The sequence below is a fragment of the Gopherus evgoodei genome, chromosome 2 (genome assembly GCF_007399415.2).
Source record: "Gopherus evgoodei ecotype Sinaloan lineage chromosome 2, rGopEvg1_v1.p, whole genome shotgun sequence".
NCBI lineage: Eukaryota > Metazoa > Chordata > Testudines > Testudinidae > Gopherus > Gopherus evgoodei.
The window spans coordinates 214884692-214904704 of NC_044323.1; the positions used below are offsets into that span (position 1 = coordinate 214884692).

Consider the following 20013-nt stretch of genomic DNA (forward strand, 5'->3'; position numbering starts at 1 on the left):
AGGGCTGATTATAAAGCTGCCCTCCTGTTGCCTGCCTCAGAACAGAACGAAATGAGCAGCCTCTTGCTGAGCAGATTCTGCAAGAAGGAATTTCACCTGTCATGGAGTTTGTCAGAATTCAGGATTTATCTTGGTGCAAAATTAATAAAATACCAAGTAGGATTTCAGCCTGACTACTCAGCTGTGTCATCTCAAAGTGATCTTTCACCCAAGGAAACCTGGACACTGAGCTACTGAAGTCATTTTGCCCTACTTTTACTGTGCAGAACGCTATGACTGCATAACAAAACTATTAGCTGTGGATTTCCTGACAATTACACCAAACGTCAAGTGGTGGGTGGGTGCTACTGTCTGAAAGCATGACCTTTCACCTCACTTCTGTGGTTCCAAAACCTCCCGGGAATAAGCTAAGAGTCTGAAATATAAAAAGGCCATTTCTGCAAGTTTATAACACAGTGGGTCCCTTATGGCACCACATCTGTTAAATTCATACACTGGTATTTCAGGCCTGGATTTGATTTATACGTTTTAAAAAAGTACAACCAACAGACTATGTTAAGATCAAATATCGTGAAACTCCACAAATTAATCTTGCTGCTGCAATGAACCATCTGCAGTTTCACGGTACTTTTAGGCATAACACACTGCCTAAACTTCACCCGAACAGCAAGGGGCCAGGCTAATAAAGGATCATCTCAAAGCTCTGTGGTCCAGTTCAGTTCTTTCTAAACTGTTAGGGTAGTGTCAAGTCAGTTCTCTTTAGAGAGTGTCTTCCACCACAAAAATCCAATATTTAAGTAAAATTGTGTTAGCTTATGATCTCTGCTTATGTGAATCCCAAATCTCAGGTAGCATAGAAGCAATTAACTTGCAGTCTCCAAGCTGCTTCAGTTCAGAAAGGAAGTCAACATGAAGAAAATAAAATAGTTCTCTGCACCAACCAGGCGATGGGTGCGTAAATACTATTCAATGTACAACGTTGCTGGCACCTCATATCACAATACTAAAAAGGGAGAGTCACTGTACCAACAACCAGCAGAATAATCACAGATGGGGAACAAATATAACTTTGCCAGTAAACCCTCTACCCTGTCCCTACACTTTTTCATGCAGATTATCCATTTGAGTAAATTTAAGACAGGTCGAGGAGTTTAAAGCAACAGACATGTTTTTATTAATCTGGCTAATCAGCATTTTCTAAATTAGAGTTTAAATGAAACTAATATATCCCTTCCAGCTCTTTTCCATTTAAATGACAATTCAACATTAATACACATCATAAAGCCACCTTTACCAGGCAGTAGTAGTTTGACAGTTTTAACACCAAGAGATGTCACAGTAAAGCGAGAGGGGAAGAGAGAAGGCACGCAACTGAATGCACAGATGGTGGGAGGGGATGCAGGGTGCTCTCAGCAGGCTACAGTAGAGATGCATTAACTCCACAGAGGGATAAGGGCTTCCCACCAGTACAGTCATGAATTATAACTGAACATGGGAGTGAGTTCTTAGTGCCTGTCTCACAGCAAATATACTGTTCCATTTTCCTGCACAATCACCTTTCACCTTTACAAACTCAAAGCAAAGCAAAATGCACTGCTAATATTTAATGGTATCACAGTTTCCAAATATTATATGCCATATAGCTACAGATACAGAGAAAACTAGTAAATATCCATCATCTAGTGAGACACAGACAGACAGATATACACCCAGCTCATGTTTAGTCTAGTTTGGGTTTAATGAGGTAATTCTGCTATAGCATTAGATTCTAACAAACAATGCAGAAACATGTACAGCTGTATGTACATATATGCATAATTCAGCAGTTTTGGTCCACAGGGAATGAACCACTTTTTGTTTTCAGTCTATAGGATGGGGTAGGGGTGCTCACACAGAGCTTCGAATGCAAGGCAAACACCACCAAAATAATCTCAGATTTCTGCTCAGTTTTGTGTCAAATCCACCGTATTTCACATACTTTCCACCCAAAATCCTAGGTCAGCTCCACTTTGCTCAAAGCATTATTAAGCCAACCCAGATAACAGGTTTAGAAATAAACCTGAAACCTGTTCCTCCAGGGTTAGGGTTTTGTTATGAACAGCTCCAGTTGTGTTGCCATCTGCATTCAAATCTTTTTGACTAATGCTTTGAATGAAGCAATATAAAGAAGTTGATGTTTTGAAAAGGAAGAAACTCGTTTGAGCCAAGATCTCTGTTTACTGTACTTTCCTGGACATGTCCCTTGATGAATCACTAGCTATACCTTAGGTGTTGTAGTGCTGTTGTTTTTTAACAAACTATCTGTACCGCTCCGCTCCTTGCAAAGGGAAACCATCCCCTCCCAACTTTCCTCCCGCTCAGTGAACTCATCAATGGAAATACTTATTATTTTAGGCAGTTTAAGATTTTACCATTTTTAAAGGATTCATTTACCCTGTCTTTCACTTTCGTTTAAAGGCTCAGTGTTCCTGCTCTAAATGACAGCACCGCAAGCACTGCTTTTGAGCACTATTCATCTTGCCTACCACATCTCAGGCTTTTACACAGAACGCGTCTCTCTCTCTCCCCAACAATGGAGCCTTACTCCTTCATAGCTTCAGGGCAGAGACTGTTAGTAGCTGTAGACTTGCTGCAAATATCACAATAAAGGCTACAAATGTGAATTTCTCTTAAACTACAGGTTCAGCTCTAGAGGTACCTTGCTTTAGCAAACTCCGTCAAGAGCAAACAATATATCTTTCTCCAACTGCATGGCAGCCACCCTTTTGAAGCTGCTTTCCAAATGGTCAGACCCGTCAATGCATCAGCACCTCAGTGAAATTAACGCTTTTCTCCCTTCTAGGTCTACAATCAATATTCACATTTTTTGCTTTCCTCACATTTAACATGCTTAATCTTGGTGGAGCTAGGAGTCCTCCAAAGCATTGGGAGTGGGGAGGGGAGAACCACACCATTGTAATGGCTTGAGGAGATTCAATGCTACAGTGGCTAAGCTCTGCCTCTGCTTCAGGTTTCGGACTAGAGATCCCACATAGTGGCTGAAAGAGCAGAATTAAATCTTCTTCTGTCTTTGCCATGTGGGAAGCAAGTTTGCTGTGCAGAAACCAAATGGGTTCAAGAGCCAGATCCCAAATGGTGGCATGCTCAGTGATGTAATAGCAGCAACACATCCCAGGGTGCTGCAGCCTGTAGGGTTGGAACCAGCTGGGCAGTGCCAGTACTTTGCTTGTGCTATGCACAGAAATGGGAGTCAGATGCAGGTCTGGAATGGGAGAGTTCCAATAGCTCAGTGGCAGCCTTCTGCCTCGCTGTGTGGAAAATTGCAGAGCCAGTGGAGAGTGGAGCCAGGAATGATGAGCTTATTCAAGATGTGGAGAGGGGAAGGGAGGGAGGTTTGCAGAACTGGCCAGGAAGCTCTTCAGTACACCATTCCTGGATGCTTCATATAGCCACACTGATGGCCATCTGTTGTCAGCTCTGGGCCAGATGAAAGATAATATAATGGCAGCTATTGGTCGCCAACAGCAGGGCAGTTGTAGGAAGGAACAGAATGAAGAAGTGGTGCTTCCTGTTTAGCATAGAAAATCACTCACCGATATCAACTACATTAGCAAGAAATGAATGAATGGACAATTAAGAGAACTGAACTGAGCTACCAGGGAAACTATTCGAATGCAAATAGAGCCCTTATTTCTATCATTTTCTTCCACTTACTCTGAAAGTGTTAACCAACCAATCTGACTAATTTTGGTATGTACAGTGAAACATTTAGGACACAGATGATAAAACCGATTTTGGGGACAAAAATGAATTCTGTTTTTAATGATTATCTGTGGGGCAGGATATAAATGTACTATTTAGCCCTCTCAATCCACAGCAGATCTCCCTCTGGTGTCAGTAGGAGGGTTTCACAAGAACTATGATAGTACAACCTGGCCATTTTGTAATAACTGAAATTTCAGTCATTATTCTCATTATTTACTGTCTGATTCATACCTTATTGTTACCACCAATATCCCTCAGCAGAAAAATATACTCAACTTCATGACCACTACTAGTTCTGTCTTTTGTTTCTCTCTCTTCCCCATGTTCCTGTTTCTCTCTCCTCAATCTGCCTCGTACTCTCTTCTTCTTTTGTGTGTCTGCATTTTTCTTCCTGCAGCAGTTTAAAGTTTTCTCCATGGACTTCACTCTCATCCCCTTCCCCATCCCATATGCTAAAATGATTAGCAATGAAGACATTAATGTTGACATATATGCACCATCATTAGGTTTCAGCGTTAAAACCCGCTAAGTGGTTGGAGAAATAGCGGAGCTTCCAACTCTCAGAGCCATTGTTTCAGACTCCATTTGCAGATTAAAGAAGACATTGCTGGATTGATTTACATTCAGTTAATGTTAGGAAGACCGTCTTTGAAATCATATGGTTCAGAAACTTCATCTAACATGAAAACTTAGATTCTGCAGAATCTGATCATGTATTCTGGAACATGTAAGTACATCAAGTGGGATAGATGCAGACTATGAGCTAATTGTTTGTCTCCATAGATTTAGGGACATATTTTCAAAAACCGATGCCTACGTTTTACAAGCAATACAGACATATGTGGGACAAAGAGGAAATTGTGTACAGAAAAAATATATGTATTTATATAACACAGGAAGTTGTACATGCATATATTTATTTGTGCCTATACTTTATCCATTTTGTAAAATCACATACATATTCTCTATACGGGTATTTTGTGGGTTACCCCTGGGGGAATTCTGTGCACTGTGCTCGCACAGAATTCATGTTCCCCGCAGATTTCTTTGCTTCGCTGCAGAAAAAATGACTTCTGATGGGGAAGAAAAAGGAAGCCGCAAGAGTGGTCATGCATACCTCCAAACGCCCAGCTGCGTGGGTGCATCATTTCAAGTGCCCAGAAGAGCTGGCAGAAAGGTAAATCACTACGAGGTGGGTGAGTGGGGGAAGATATGACCCGGACTGCTCCTACCCTGCACTGGGCTCAGCTTCTCTTCCCCGGCAAGGAGTAACTGGGGTCAGGTCAGACCCATCCCCAGAAATCTCTCTTGGCTGCAGGAAGCTCCACCTCTCCACCCCGCTTCCTACTCGTATCACTCCTCAGCCGCAGAGGGAGGGGTCACTGTCCTCCATCTGTCGAACAAACATGCATCCAGACCCTCCACCAAGCCTCACCCCAACCCCCGTGCACCTTCCACCCCTCCAACTGAGCCTCAGCCCCTGCACCTGGATCCCCACTGAGCCACTCCCCCGCACCCAAACTATCCCCTGCTGAGCCCCCCACATTTGAACCCCCACCCCAATGACACCCCCTACCTGGACCACCCCAATGAGCTCCATGCACCTGCCCCCCCAAACCTCACCCCCCAGCACGTGGACCCCTCATCTGCTGAGCCCCTCAGATGCCTACAGCCAAACCTCAGCCTCTGCATCCAGCCCCTGCCACCCAGCTCCAGCCCCCTGCATCCAGACTCCTGCCAAGCCCTTCTCCCCTGCACCTGGACCTCCACACCACTGAGCCCCAACCAATTGCACCTGAAACCCCACCTCACCAAAGCCCCACTCCCATAGCACCCAGACCCCTCCACTAATGCACCACTGTCAGACCCTCCTGAGCCCCGTCCCATCACACCCACACCCCCCACTGCTGAGTTCCAACCACTTTCACCTGCCCCCCTGCAGAGTTCCAGTCCCCCTCCACCTGGAACCGTCCATCAAGCCCCTGTGCATCCAGACACGCCCCGCCCTGCATCCCGACCCCCCTCCAAGCTGCCCACATCCAGATTGCCCCACACAGAACCCTCTCACCAGACACCAAGACCCTCCACACTTGGACCATGTCGGGCTGAAACTGCCCACACTTAGATCAGGGGCAAGGGCTGGGCGTGCATGTGACACCTTGTTCCTTTCACTTGCTATCTTGATAAGCCTAGCATGGGTTGGGTGCAGCCTCATCACCGAGTTGGTATCCCAGCGGGGACAGGATTTGCAGGGTGATGGCCTTCGCTCCCCACTGCCATGTTGGAACCTCCACATTTATTTATTAAGAAATAAAATATACTGAATTTTAAAATATTGTGCATAGAATTTTTTTTTGCACAGAATTTTTAATTTTTGGTGTTGAATTTCCCAAGGAGTAGTGGGTGTAATTTAGGCATCTCATTTAGAAATTGTAGTTAGTATCAGTCCATTTGACATTTTCCTACTTTGGCCAATTCGTATTAATTATTCGGTAAGATTTTCTGAGATTTAGCATGAGACGCTTTACTAAAAAATCTGACCTATTACATTCTCCTTGTCCAATAATTTTGCAATTCTATCCCAAAATAATTATGACTGTCTGAATATCTGTAGATGCCGAATGTTTGCCCATCACCATTTTTCAACTGCTTTAGAATGTGACTAATAATACCCCAATATTTGCAATACTCCTGCAGGAAACGAATAGGAAATACTGTAAATATTAAGGTAAGATTTCGAATTACCAAAGGGAAAACCAGAAAGTTTTCCAAGAGTGACCACTATATACATATGTACAAATATGTATGTAATAAGACAAGTAAGACTCAGCCTGCTTGTTTTAATCTTTCTCAAGCACTGCTTAGTGAAAGCAAAATGGTCACTGTGCACCTCTGACACATCAGGCTTGGTGGATTTTATTGTGTGCTATAAATATTCATGAACTAATGAACTACCTGCTAGGAGAGTTTATGTTTGAATAGGCCAATCAAAGAAGATTGGGCTCATATGCTCCAAATTTGGAAATGTCTTCTTTAGAAAAGTATTACCGTATTAAAGACTAATGTAAAACCCCTTAATCCTCATGAGGAAAGAGGTATGGAAGGGAATTCAAAGTTTGGTGGGTTTGGGGTTTTTATTTTATTTTTGTTATTTAAACTTCCTTTGACTCTGAAGCAAAGGAGTTGGAGGAAAAATACTTTGAAGACATTTTCTTAAGTAGCTGAAGTTTGAGTACTTCCATTGTATCTCTCGAGTCCAAAGTAAAAGCCTGTTTGACTTTTTGGAGAGAAGTTTGCATTGAAAATTAAAGATTGTTTTGTCTTCTCTGGGCAGAAGTTCTAAGCATCAGAAGAGACTGGGACCATATGAGAAGAGAGACAGTCCAGAAGGAAAAAAAAATCTTGAAAGTTCCCAAATCCAGCCCCCTATTAAAAGCAGTGATTCAGTGACTTGTTCAAGGTTCCCCAGAAAGTTAGTAGCCTGGTACTAGTAGTAACCTGGTACTAGAACCCAGCTCTCCCGTTTTCCTGTCATCTGCTCTAACAGCTTGACTCTGCTTATTTGCAAAAGGCTAAGGTCAATGTTTTCAAATTTGGTGGGCCTATGTTTTGAAATTTGAGTCCTTATTTAGGCACTTAGCTGTAACCTTAATAGGGGCTGTGGGTGTTCAACCTTTGTGGAAATCAGTTGTTTTTAGGTAGGTTCCTAACTTTAGGCACTTATGACCTGATTTTCTGAGGTGCTGTGTACCTACACCTTTCATTGACTTTAACAGCAGCTGCAGGTGCTCAGGACTTCTGAAAAACAGGCCATTAAATTTGGAAACTTTGGCCTAAAGTTTTTAATGTTAATTGGATTTCAGACAGATTTCCTTTTAAAAAGAACTGACAAGTTATTCTCCACTGCATATTGGCTTATGGGGCCTACAAAGGCAGTATCTGCGCCCCACCCCCTCATCCCTTGATTCTGGGGAACTAGAAAGGTCAGAGATAATCTCTGATTTCATTTTAAAAATGTTTCAAAGCCTTTTCTTTGTGAGAACATTCTTGAAAGTGATCTTTTAGATATGCAGGAGCCTGGCCATTGCACACCCTGAAGTTAAGGCCTGAAACCTTGAATTTGACTTGATATTCTATGGGAAGCCCTTGTAGGGAGAAGGAGACAGGTCTGATGCGCTCACCATGGTCGGTGTTGCCGAATAGATGAGCTGCAGTGTTCTCCAATATCTGGAATTTCCTAAGGTACATGGCATTGCTGTACTCCAGACGCGGGATAGCAAAGGCATGGAAAACTGAGGCCAGGCCATAATCCATCAGTATGGGACAAAGACTCCTTGCCACCTGTTTCTTGCCTTAGTTTCCATATCTGTAAAGTGGGGGTATTTACCCACCCCTTGGGAAGGCTGAGTCAATTAATTAGATAATGTTTGCAAAGTGTTAAATAAATGCTATGATTCTCAGAATGCACAAAAAAATCCTTTCTGACTGGGTCTAGTGCCTAGGAACCCCAGTTTATTTTGACAATTATCACATGCAAAACTTACAGACCACAGTACAAGCAAAAGTGCTGCACTTCTACTGGAGGCTGGGGCTGGCCTGACCCCGCCATCACCCCCAACATTTAAAATGAGCCAATTAACCTGCCTTAGAGAATCCTGTTGCCCGTCCACCCTCAATAAACCTGGAGCCAAACCTGGGCTGGCCATAGGCATAACACGAAAACTGGACACGAATCGGTTACCTTTCTTTGTTGGGGACTAGGAAGCCACAAAACATTGTTTTGAAAGTCCATCCAAATGGCTAATGCCAGCTAGGCATAATCCAACAATTCAGAAAAACACAATGCCAGGGAGGAGAAACTGGCTGACAAAAAGGGAGTGGGGAAGGGCAGAGGGGGAATCTCTTTAATGGGTTTTATCTCCTTTTATCATAATACAGCACAGGCCTACAATAATTACAGATTTATCACTTTTCTCATTAATTAAAAGTTCAGTACTGTGGGGATGTAAAAAATGTATACTAGTTACAGTGATTCAGATAAATACAACCCTGTACTCAAATCTCAGGTACTGGTGTTCTTAGGCCGTTAATACTTGGAGGTGTATATTCAGCTTTATGACTGTCTAGCTTGCAACTGGTTAGCTTATCTGATGTTCAGATTGATATTTTTAATTTAAAAAATATTAAAAGGTTATTTCTGAAAGATCCAGACTGCATTAAGCATGCAAGTACTATTAAAGTGTTATGTTTTAAATGAATAAATAGTTTTAATTAAATATTTCTTCAATTTCAATTCATTTGACAGGCACAAAAATGACAGACAGGCTTTAGGATCCTGTAGAACCCATAAGCCTGTACCAGTTACCAACCCAGCGGCCTCTTCAAGCATACCTTTCTAAGTCCATAACAGAGGCTTTAGATCTGCTTCCCCTCTAGAGAAATAAAGTATCCCCCAAAAAGTTAAAAGCAAGTTCTTCCAGTCACAGCAGAGCAACAAAGACTTTTAAAACCTGTTTCTGAACAGAAGAAGAATGCTTTTGGCAGGGGAGGGAGAAGAAAGGTCTGTTGAGATTATTAAAATTAAGGTCTGTGTTTTTCTGTGAAGGCTACAGAAGCTATGCCAGTTATTAGATTAATAATTAGAGAGTCAGCATTGTCCAAGGGATAGGGCACTCAACTGGGAGTCAGGAGACCTGGGTTCTATTCCCAGATCTTGTTAGATGACCTTGTGCAAGTTCCTCTGCCTCTCCTTCTCCTTCCATCCTTTGTCTAGCTTGTCTATTTAGACTGTAAGCTCTCTGGAGCAGAGTGCATCCCTTACTATGCATTTTTCCCCCACTCCTAGTACAATGGGGTCCTGATCTCAGTTAGAGTCTCTTGGTTCTATTGTAATACATATGAATAATTAATTGGCAATTGCAAATACTCTTACTGCACAGGCCTTAGAGGGGACCTAAAACTAATAGTGTGCTCATTTTCATTTAATATTGTTTCAGTACAAATAACAACTAAAAAACATATTTCAGATCTGACTCGCAGGACAGGTGGTTTCCTCTCCAGCTCATCAGAGGTTGCCTCTGAGGCAGCTGTTCCCAGAAGTCGCTCAAGACTATCTGCCACCATAGGCAAAAGTTCAGTACGCCCCACTCCTTATAGGCCTAGGGTGACAGATTTGGCTCGGCTGCCTCTTTGTCATGATGAAGTAGCTGCTGCGTTAAATTTGCGTGGGTGTCATTGTAACCTAGTGCACAGGGTCGTAGCACCATTTGGACTTGGCCTGGCCACTCCTTGTCATGGTGGGACAGTTGGGCCAAATCTGCTGTGCAAGGCAGCTACCTAGTTTGCCCAAAGTTATGGCAGCTCCTGGCTGTGCCATGTGTTGTTAACTGTGACTCTTCTGGCCATTTAAGAAGCAGTGGTATTACGAAAGTCCCTACAGGGAGTCCTAGTTTTTCTGACCAGAAGAAAGGTAGCTGTGGATATTGCATTTTCATAGAGGTGGGGAGTATAAAATGTGGGACTCCTCATTTTCATTCAGTCTGCTCTTCCAGACTTCAAACAACATGAATCAGATTAGCACAGAAAAAACTCTGCTGTGAAGATTTGGGCCCTATCAAGCTGCTTATAAAGCTATAGGACAGCATAATGCATATATTGTCTGCATTCATGTATTGTCTTCCTTTAAATTGTCATTGTTATATGCATGCGTAAGGCTGCCATCCCCACAGCATCTATTCCCTCTCTGTTTTTCTTACATTTCCCTCGTCACCCCAATAACTGAACATTGTTTAGAAGTGCATTAAGTGACATGGTTAGCATCTGTCACATGTAGTAGGTGCATAATTTTGATGAAACGCAAACAACTGTTCCCAAATATAGTGAACAAATAAATTGTGACTCTCTCACAACTCAAGCTTAAAAGGACAGTCATGGAGAAAACATAGCCAGTAGGCTAAATGCTAGGGATTCCCAGAGCCTGCAGCTAGTGGAAAGCCTGAACAAAGAGATGCATCTTAAAATGCATTCTAAATGCGGCCAGACTCGTGCTTACACATATTTTCAGCAAGAGCAGATTCCAGAAGTGATGGCCTGCTACCTAGAATGCCCTAACCCCAAGTTTCACTGAAGATAGATAGCTGGAGCATAGGACAAGAAGCTGGTGTTCCAGACAAATGCAGGTGGCATGATGAAACAGAGGCAGTCTCTGAGGTAACTGAGATCTCGTCTATTTAGGGCTTCGTGCAGTAGGAAGTAGCCAACACCTTAAAGTCACCCTGAAGTGAATTGGCAACCAACACAAAAAAGAGGGAAGTACAGGTAGAATATGTCTATTTATTCAGATGTACTTTTGCACGCTTCACTGGAAAGCCAGGTGCTTTAGTTAATATGAGTTCAAATATGCTGGGGTCAGAGGAAGCCATAAAAACCCTGTCCTAAGCCTTCGGCAGGAGTTATTTCTGAGGGGAGAAGATATTTGATTTGATTTTAATAAAAAAGGAAAAACCAGCTGTATGAAGCTGCTCAGGTTTAGGAAATATTAGCACGTTCCTGGGAGCTGGATTAGGACGCAGAGGACAGGTGATTATATTATCTATCTTTATTGTAGATGTCATACAGATAGCTCTCTCTCTATATATTATATGCATCAATATTATCTACACTATTTGTTTAATTGGTCTTTTTTTCCAAAAACCTATTTCAGGATCTGCTGTTCATATTTTTTCTTTTCACCACTCTTTCCCTCATCTCCTCCATTTTCCCCCTTTGTCTTCTCTTTCCTAGCAGTCTCTCTTTTCTTCCTTTTACCATTCTTCAACACTCCCTCCCCACCTCCCTATTTGTGCACCTCAGATACTGCAGTAATGGACAACAGAGCTGGTTGAAATTTTCTGACCAAAATTATTTTTAATTAAAAAATGTACTTTCATCAGAATTAAAGTGTTTGGCAAAAACAGTTTGGTTTCAACAAAATGTTTGATTTTTTTTAAACAAAAAGAACAAAAAGGGAAACATTTTTATTTGGTTTACCTTCAAATTGAAATTTTTGAGGTGGTGGTGGTTTTTGAAAAGAAAATCTTTCATTAGATGTTTTTGGTAAATTCTCCTTGATCTCTCCCATCAGCTCTAAATCTACTCACTGTTTCCTTAATCCCAACCCCCTCATTATCTCCTCCACTGGATTAGATCCTTTCCTTCCCTAATCCACAAATTTGATACTCATTCACCTGTGGCCAGACTTCGTGCATGAGTTCTGAGCTGGACTCTAAATAAAGCAGTCTTAGCATCTAGGGGATGGCTGGGAGATGTAGCTCAGGTACTTGGCAGCACTACAATTGTGGCCCTCTGCCTTAACTTAGATAGATGGCCAGGTAGGATGTTAGGGTGTTTTCACATAGTCTGAAACTGTTAGTGAAGTTGGTGGTGAGCACAACGGCTGCCCCCTCTCCACTAGACTGCCTCGGTGAGAGGAGAAGACTACCTTGTAAGGACTACACATTCCCATCTATGGAATATTCTGATGCGGACGACAGCTGAGCACATGGCAGCACCCTTACCTTAGACACTGAAAAATGGCCTAAAAGGACAATAGACACCTACTGGAAGACATCAAAACTTGAGTGGGGTGGGAAGAATTATGCCATGGGAGCAGACTGGGTTGAATGGTATCATGGGGCGCCAGACTAGATGGAAGTGAAGATAGTTTGACCTGGACATGAGGGGAAGAGGGTGCTGGCGTCTGAGGCTAAATCAAAGGTTTTGCCAGAACCAGAACACTGCCATCTTGTCCCATCTGTCCCTAGACTGATTCCAACAAAAGTTGGGAAACTGAAAATTAAGGCTGACATTCCAGTTTCTCACACAGTATGGTTAAACTAAACTGTACAGGCACACCACCACCCAGGCCCACCCACCCACACTAAAAGATCTCAATATCCAGTTCTCATACAACATACTGAGGCCCAGTGTAAGCTCTCAAAATCTAATTTCTTTTCCCACATAAGAAATCATTCATACTATCATCCTGAGTATTAGCATTAAGTTTTACATACATTAAAATTACTATAATTGACATACTAAATGAGCGTGCGCACACACCTCCCCCTCCACCCCACTAGCTTCTTATCTCTAATGACAAAGATAAATCTAGCTCTGGTCTAAAGTGAAGTAAATGGAGGAGGCTCAGTTAAACTTCTTAGAGACAACAGTCTATGTTTTAAAAATTATAAACACCTTCAGTATAGTGCTTTGCACCGCACTCTTCAAATGAAGAACATGAAGAGTAAAAAATAACACTGTAGTAGAAATATATTTCTTTATGTCATCAGCACTGATCCCCGTTTAGCAAATGGAAATCCTGGAACTTTGACTTGCAAACACTCTTCTGATAATATTCAAACGTGAATTAAAATTGTTAATGAAGATTTGGTACTCTCTTTTTCTGATCTTTATAAATGTGACAAGTCATTTCAGGAGTACTAGCAAGAGAAAGAGAGCAGCTAAATTAGCACATAACTAGGCGTTCTTTGACCCAAACTTGTTTTCAGAAGGTATACAAGATGTATCCCTGCTCCTTCTGTCCTATCGTCTCCAACAATAAGAGTTCTACTCACCCTACAGACAGTGTACAAGAAGTAGAAGACAATGAAATACTCCTATAACTAATTTTATCTGAAGTTTCATATTTATGGGAGGCTGGATTGATCAGCAGCTGGACACGGGTACAGTATGTTACTGGATTCTGTAGCTTACTCTTCTTTTATTTCCACTTTCTTATGCCAGCTCTTTCTTGCTGATGGCCACAAGGAGAAGAGAACACAAGCTCCATTTTCATTCTTCTATTCACTGGCTGTTTTGGGTGCTAAATAGGAATGCAAGCTGCTCATTTCTCTCCTTTCCTCCCTTAAAATATCAAGAACATCAATTCTGAAACACTCTTGATCTCCACCAAACTACGAAGCAGGAGTCAGATGGTGGCCCCGACTGTCTAAGTTTAAACTAACCAGTCAGATGCTCTGTTATGATAGCTCTTACAAGTGGCATGAAATGCTACCCATGTCAGCTATACATAAGTTGTTTTTTGCTCTCTGTTTATACTTTCTCTGGTACCCCCCCAACCCATAGTGAAGAGCAAGGAATGCAATGAGCCCAGCTACAGAACACATTTGGCTCAGTACTGCTACAGCCCCTGAATCCAAGTCCTCTTCATGAATATGGTACCTGCAGCTCTGTTTGGAAGAAGAACTTCTGCGGACACTGTGTGCAGTCGTAGATCTTGTCTTCTTGTCCATGGGCTGAGAAAATATGCTGCTGCAATTTGTTTGCTTGAACAAACACTGAAATGTTAAAACCACAGTGAGCTTTTCATTATTTAATTTCATAAGTGGAAAGTCATTTGTAAACATTTCACCATTAATGCACAGTAATTCCAATAGGTAGAATTAGCTGGTACACTGTAATTTCACATTATACTGTTGCACTAATAGGCGCAACCAACACTATTCATCTACACGGTGAGGTCCCTTTTTTAAAAAAAGGCATTGTACTAAATGTCTGGTAAAGAGACACCCCCCAAAACAATCAATATAGTTCAAATATAAAGATTCAGAGATGCTATTTTCTCTTACAAATTATTTTAAAATGACCTGAAAGTCACCAAGCATACTATCTTGAAAATGAACACACATGAAACTTATTTCCCAGCAACCAACAGGTCTGGAAAGCATAGGTTCCAAAGCCTCGCTTACTGTATTTGCCTAAAGTTAAAGCTAACAAACAGTTCTGTATTTAAACGTGTTAATGCTAAAAATTATATCCCACAGCTGCAGTGTGGCAATGTCTATGAATGTGAAACAGAACTGCAGGTAAATTCTCTTTGGATACTTTAAGATCAACTCTGCCTACACACTGAATGCAAGGGTTTCAATAATATAAACATGTTCAATTTTAATGACTACAAAACAAGGCCCTAAGACTGTGTAACAGTTTACCTAGGAGACATACTATTAATAATTAAATTGTATATGCCAGAGGCAGTGTTTGGGTTGGCAGCACTGACTTCTGATGGATGCCTGGTGCACTGTGACCTAAAAAAGTTTGCATCTACAATATTAATCTGTATAGGCAGGAAAAGGATTTATTAAAGATGCTGGCATTTGACTTTGACTCCACTCCTAATCATTAAAATTATTCTAATTTCAAGCCAACAAAAAATATCAGAATATTGTTCTTGTGAGTCATACATTTTAATCACTTTTCTCATTACCTTACAAAAAACTGCTCAGATTCCATTTTCCATATAAAATGTATATTGGTGATTTTTAAGTTCTTGTTAATATTCTAGCAAGACATACTGAAATAATTTAATAGCGCATTGCTAAAAAACCACCACTGTTTACGATTAATGCTTTGTGTCTATTTACCCCATCAGCAAAAAGGAAAAAAGGTTTCACACAGATTGGAATCGACTTAGCTCCATACTCCTTAACACATTTTCCAAGGCTAGTGGCTCAAACATTAAAAGATTATTTTTTATCAGCGATCTCGCTCACGTGGAGAATCACCAGTGGAGACCCTTTACAGATGCTAGTTTGTATACTGCATAAAACTTGTTGTTAAACTCTTGGAATCTTTAGACACAATATTAGAAAATCAACTCCTTACATATGTGTGTACCCAAAGACAAGGAAAAAACTCTCGGACAATCAATAATAAAACCAAAAGACAAAGAACTGCCTCACTGAAAGAATTATTGAACGCAGATGCCTAACAGGCAAACTGTTGAAGGCAGAACTATACACAGACTCAGACAGGACTACGGCAAGCTGTGCAGTGAAAATGAACTATATATTTTAAAATTTTATAATTTAACAGAAATATGTAACCTGAACAAAGTGAGGTAATAATTAGTGCCAGCCACTCTATCTGCAAGAAGAAATTTAATTTTCTTTTGTAGGGTGTACTTAAGGTTTATTGGGAGGGGAGCTGCCAAACAAAGAGGGATAAAATGAAGATATTAAGGAGTCTATTTGCCTATCAAAACACAGGCTTAACTCCCATTAATGGAGAACAGAAACCTTGAATGGCTTGCAAAATTAGCTTGCTACTGATAGAAGAATACCCTAAGTGTGTTTTGTCATGTTTTGCTGTAGATCTGCAACAGTCTCAGATTTTCATTTTATAAAGCAAATTATGCACTTATGATACATATTAACACTTCTGATTTAGGGCAGTCCCCAGACTTGGGACGCCGCTTGTGTAGGGAAAGCCCCTGGGGGGCCGGGCCGGTTTGTTTACCTGCCGTGTCTGCAGGTCCAGCCGATTGTGTCTCCCAGTGGCCACATTTTGCTGCTCCAAGCCAATGGGAGCTGCTGGAAACGGTGGCCAGTACGTCCCTCGGCCCGCGCCGTTTCTAGCAGCTCCCATTGGCCTGGAGCAGCGAATCGTGGCCAGTGGAAGCTGGACCTGCGGACTTGCGGACGCAGAAGGTAAACAAACCTGCCTATACAAGCGGTGTCCCAAGTTTCGGAAACACTGATTTAGGGTATAATTTTAGAAAACAGTCTGATAAAAAACAAAAAAAAGGCCTATTGCCCTTTAAAAAAAGTCTGTGTGCATCCTTTGAATGAGTTCTCATTTTCAAGAACAATTGAGGGTAAGTTTTATCCACCATTTTTCTGTCCCTCATTATAGGTCAAATCTTGTACTCCTTAGTCCTTCTAGGCCAAGTCACCCTCTCAGCTGGGTTTATACCAATGCGTATCTATTGACCTGAGAGGAACTAAACCACATTTAGACCCGTGTAACTGAGAGCAGAACTTGGCCCTGTGTAAGGAGTGCAAAATTTCCCCAAAAGCAAATTATGAAGGTTCTCCTTTTCTAGTGCTAACAGCTAAATTAAACTGGAGCATTACTTTTGGTCCAAAGGAGAACACGGCAGCATGCTCTTGGGGCCAAAGTCAGCACTCCTTACCCAAGTTCTGCTCTCATTTACCACATTTTCTATAACTGGACAGTATATCTTGATGGTCATTTTTCTCCTTGGCAAGTTCAGAACATAACAGTGATGAATCCTAGGTGTATGAATGTAACAATCAGTTTTGCAATTCTGAGAATACAAAGTTCTGATAAATAACTTTGAAATACAATTCACGTAGATGCATGCCTGACCTTCCATCAAGTCTGATTTTTTAAACAGTTTCTAATTGATATTACTAATGAGCACAAATCTAATATTGCATCCCCAAACTGACCTAAAGTCGTAACATGACATAAATACTAAGGGCCATATAAATGAAAGTTCTGTATGCATAGGCTTAGGGCATGACAGGGAATGTACTGATCCCATCCGCCTACCTGTAAAGCAGACTGGACATTTGAAGGTGCCCCCCATTCCTTCAAAGCTGTGTTCTATCAGGTGGCACTGAAGTTTGGCAGGTGAGTCAAATGTTTGATTGCAGAGTTTACATTCATGGTTCAATCCTTCGTCTGGTGGAGAAATCAAAAGGAAGGTGAAATTCATCATGGCTATTACAAGTCCAATATGATCTATGGACTGAACAGTTTTTTTGTTTATCTAGTCCTGATAAAACAGATGCCCCTAAAATCTATGGCGTCTGAAATATTCTTCATCTGCAAAGTTTAGGAGCATACAAAGCCAAAGATTTGGTACATATAATTGTCACTGGCTAGAAATGCAGATGTATTAGATTTCACTAAGAAACTAGCTCTGGGACAGGGAACATACATCCCTAACAAACCCAGCCAATCACAAATGAATATATTTCTAAAGGAGCGCACAAGGAATTAAGTGTTTGGCTTCTATTAGCAAAGATGAGAATTGTGTGCTTAAATGATCCTTCTGCCACTCTCAGTGGTATTCCCTGCAGCCAGTATGACAATACATAGGCTTCAACCACAAACCAGTTTTTTATAACCTATATAACGCCCTGCTCCAGTTTTCCCTTCTCACTCCAGCTCCTAGTTTCTCTCACAGACAGCTACCAAACTCATACCAATTTTTCTAGGCTCTCAACACCCTTTTGGATAATCATAGATTTTTTTCCTTTACTCATTATTTTTCCTAGAGCCTCAGAAGCCCCTCACTGTTCCCTGACATAGGCTTTCTGGGCAATATCACATGGCCTTAAAACCCTTCCTACTGCCACCTACAGGTTCCCCATGCTTTCTTCCACTCTCTTCCACAGGCATCACTCCAAGCTTTAGGCAGTGAATGGCTCTCCTACTTAGAAACAGTTGCTAAGTAAGATGCAGCTTCCAGCCCTATTGCAGAGGGGTCAATTCCCATAGCATAGCTTAGAAAAGGTCCTTCTGTATGCCACAGTGTGTTACACAAATAACATTGATCTAGCAGGTAAATACAATATTTGATTACTAAAAATCAAACAATAAACACAGCTTGGCAACCAACTAATCTCTACAACATTTCTTAGATGAAAAAATGATTTAGGAAAGCCATCACTCTATCCCAAATATATAAACGTCAAACTGTCTACCTTCTGCTTAAAACAACACTGAGCAGAGTGATTAGTAAGCATAATGACCAACATGCCAGATTGATAACTGCTGTCAATAGTGAATAGAACATACATAACACACACAAGCTTTTTTGTTTGTTTAATTATATTAGAAAATTCTTCCAATTAATTTAAAGAAAACATGTAATGGAACCTGTAAACTGAATGGTGTCATACAGTCAGTCTCTCAACCTATCCCTTAATAACTAACCAGAATTGAAATCATTTCAGTTGTATGCCTGCTGTTTTTGTTAGGCTGAATTACTCTGAAGGCTAAATTCAGCCTTGGTATAAGCAAGCGCCAGGGTAAGAATTTGGAGGGAGGGGGGGAAGAGGGAGGGAGGAATAAAGCGTAACTAAGCTACTCAGGACATTCTAAATTTTAAAATTTCATAAGAGGAAAAGTCCATTGTGTATTTGGGGCTGTAGCAAATTCTTCATGAATATAATTATCTAAACGGTTTATGAATTCTTCATATTGAGAAGATTCATATTGAGAAGGTGTAGAGCAAAACCTACAAAGCCATAAGGATTACACTTTATCTTAGGGGTTCTCCCAATTAAGTAATCAGCATTAATAATACAGGCATGCACATAACTTTGCCTTTCCAACAGGATAAAACCATGTTTTTAATTTAGCAGTGAATATAGAAACTTTTGGTCCTATTTTGGCTCTTTAAAATTATTGCTTATATGCTTCTCTTTCCCCTTCTCCCTTTTTGTCAGTCATAATGCAGCAGGCTAGAGATTCACAGGGATAGCCAGGCACACACCAACAAGCAGAGTTTTAGCTTTTCCCACAGCAATTTGTTTTTGTTCTTTACAAAGTCCTTTATTAAAACACTGCTAGATTTTCCTATCTAACTTCACTCACTGAAACAGTGATCATAGTGTATTGAAATGGCTCATCTATCTTGGGAAACTATATAGGCTAGGGTCAGAAGATCATAACTTGCTTGTGCACAAAGTTCATGTATCTAACTTCACCATGATCTGTGGTCTGCTGGATGCCTGGTATTCTATCCAAAATTGATCTAGAAGCCTAGTGCATAGATGGGAAGGGGGGAAGGAGAGGGCTATCTGAGCTGTGACATCTTTTATAAATCAGTGTATATAAATTAATAAATATTGAACCCAAAACATCTTCCATCCTCAGTGGGGATACTCAGTTTTAGTGGATACTCAAGAAGCTGCCTAGGTTTTTCATCCTTCTGCAAACACTGCCAACCCTCTTTAGATTCTGGAACTGCTATTCAAAGATAAGCCCTGCTCCATTTAATCACAAGGGTGGGCAAGAAGCCAGAAAACATCTGTTTGGAGGAGGAGAAAAAGGGTTTAAAGGCAGCAGCATGCACAGAACTCAGCCACCAAGAGGACTGGAGAGGATTTCTCCATCGCAGCCCAATGGCTACCATGATGGAGGACAGCTGTGTAAACACAGCAGGACTGGGCCTGAAACAGTAGCCAAAGTACTGGACATCCTGCCCGATACAAGACAATTAAGAAGTATGGTCATAACATGTGATGCACTTTTTACAAGGTACTCTCCCACAAACAGGCAGGCTCCAGCAGTGGGTGATGCCGAAGAAGAATGTATTCTCAGCAGCCTCACACAAAGCTGGTGCTTCTCTTTCTGAAGATCCTGAACTGGCATTCTCCACCCCTCCCCCACTAGGAAATAGGTATTGTCATATTAGATCTGACCAAACATCCA

The 20013-nt window shown here is 41.3% G+C and overlaps 1 protein-coding gene across 9 annotated transcripts in view; it reads right to left on the minus strand.

Moving 5' to 3' along the window:
- The window catches only part of ZNF521 (zinc finger protein 521), a 277389-nt gene that overhangs the window by 15474 nt on the left and 241902 nt on the right, over positions 1 to 20013 (minus strand). For 8 of the 9 annotated variants that reach the window (XM_030552944.1, XM_030552943.1, XM_030552942.1 and 5 more), the window contains 2 exons: positions 17119 to 17250; positions 13984 to 14099 (listed from right to left, as the gene is read on the minus strand). In XM_030552944.1, coding sequence (XP_030408804.1) covers positions 13984 to 14099; positions 17119 to 17250 — 248 coding nt within the window. Of the gene's footprint in view, positions 1 to 13983; positions 14100 to 17118; positions 17251 to 20013 lie in introns of those variants that run through there. The other variant, XM_030552941.1, reaches the window with a different exon arrangement.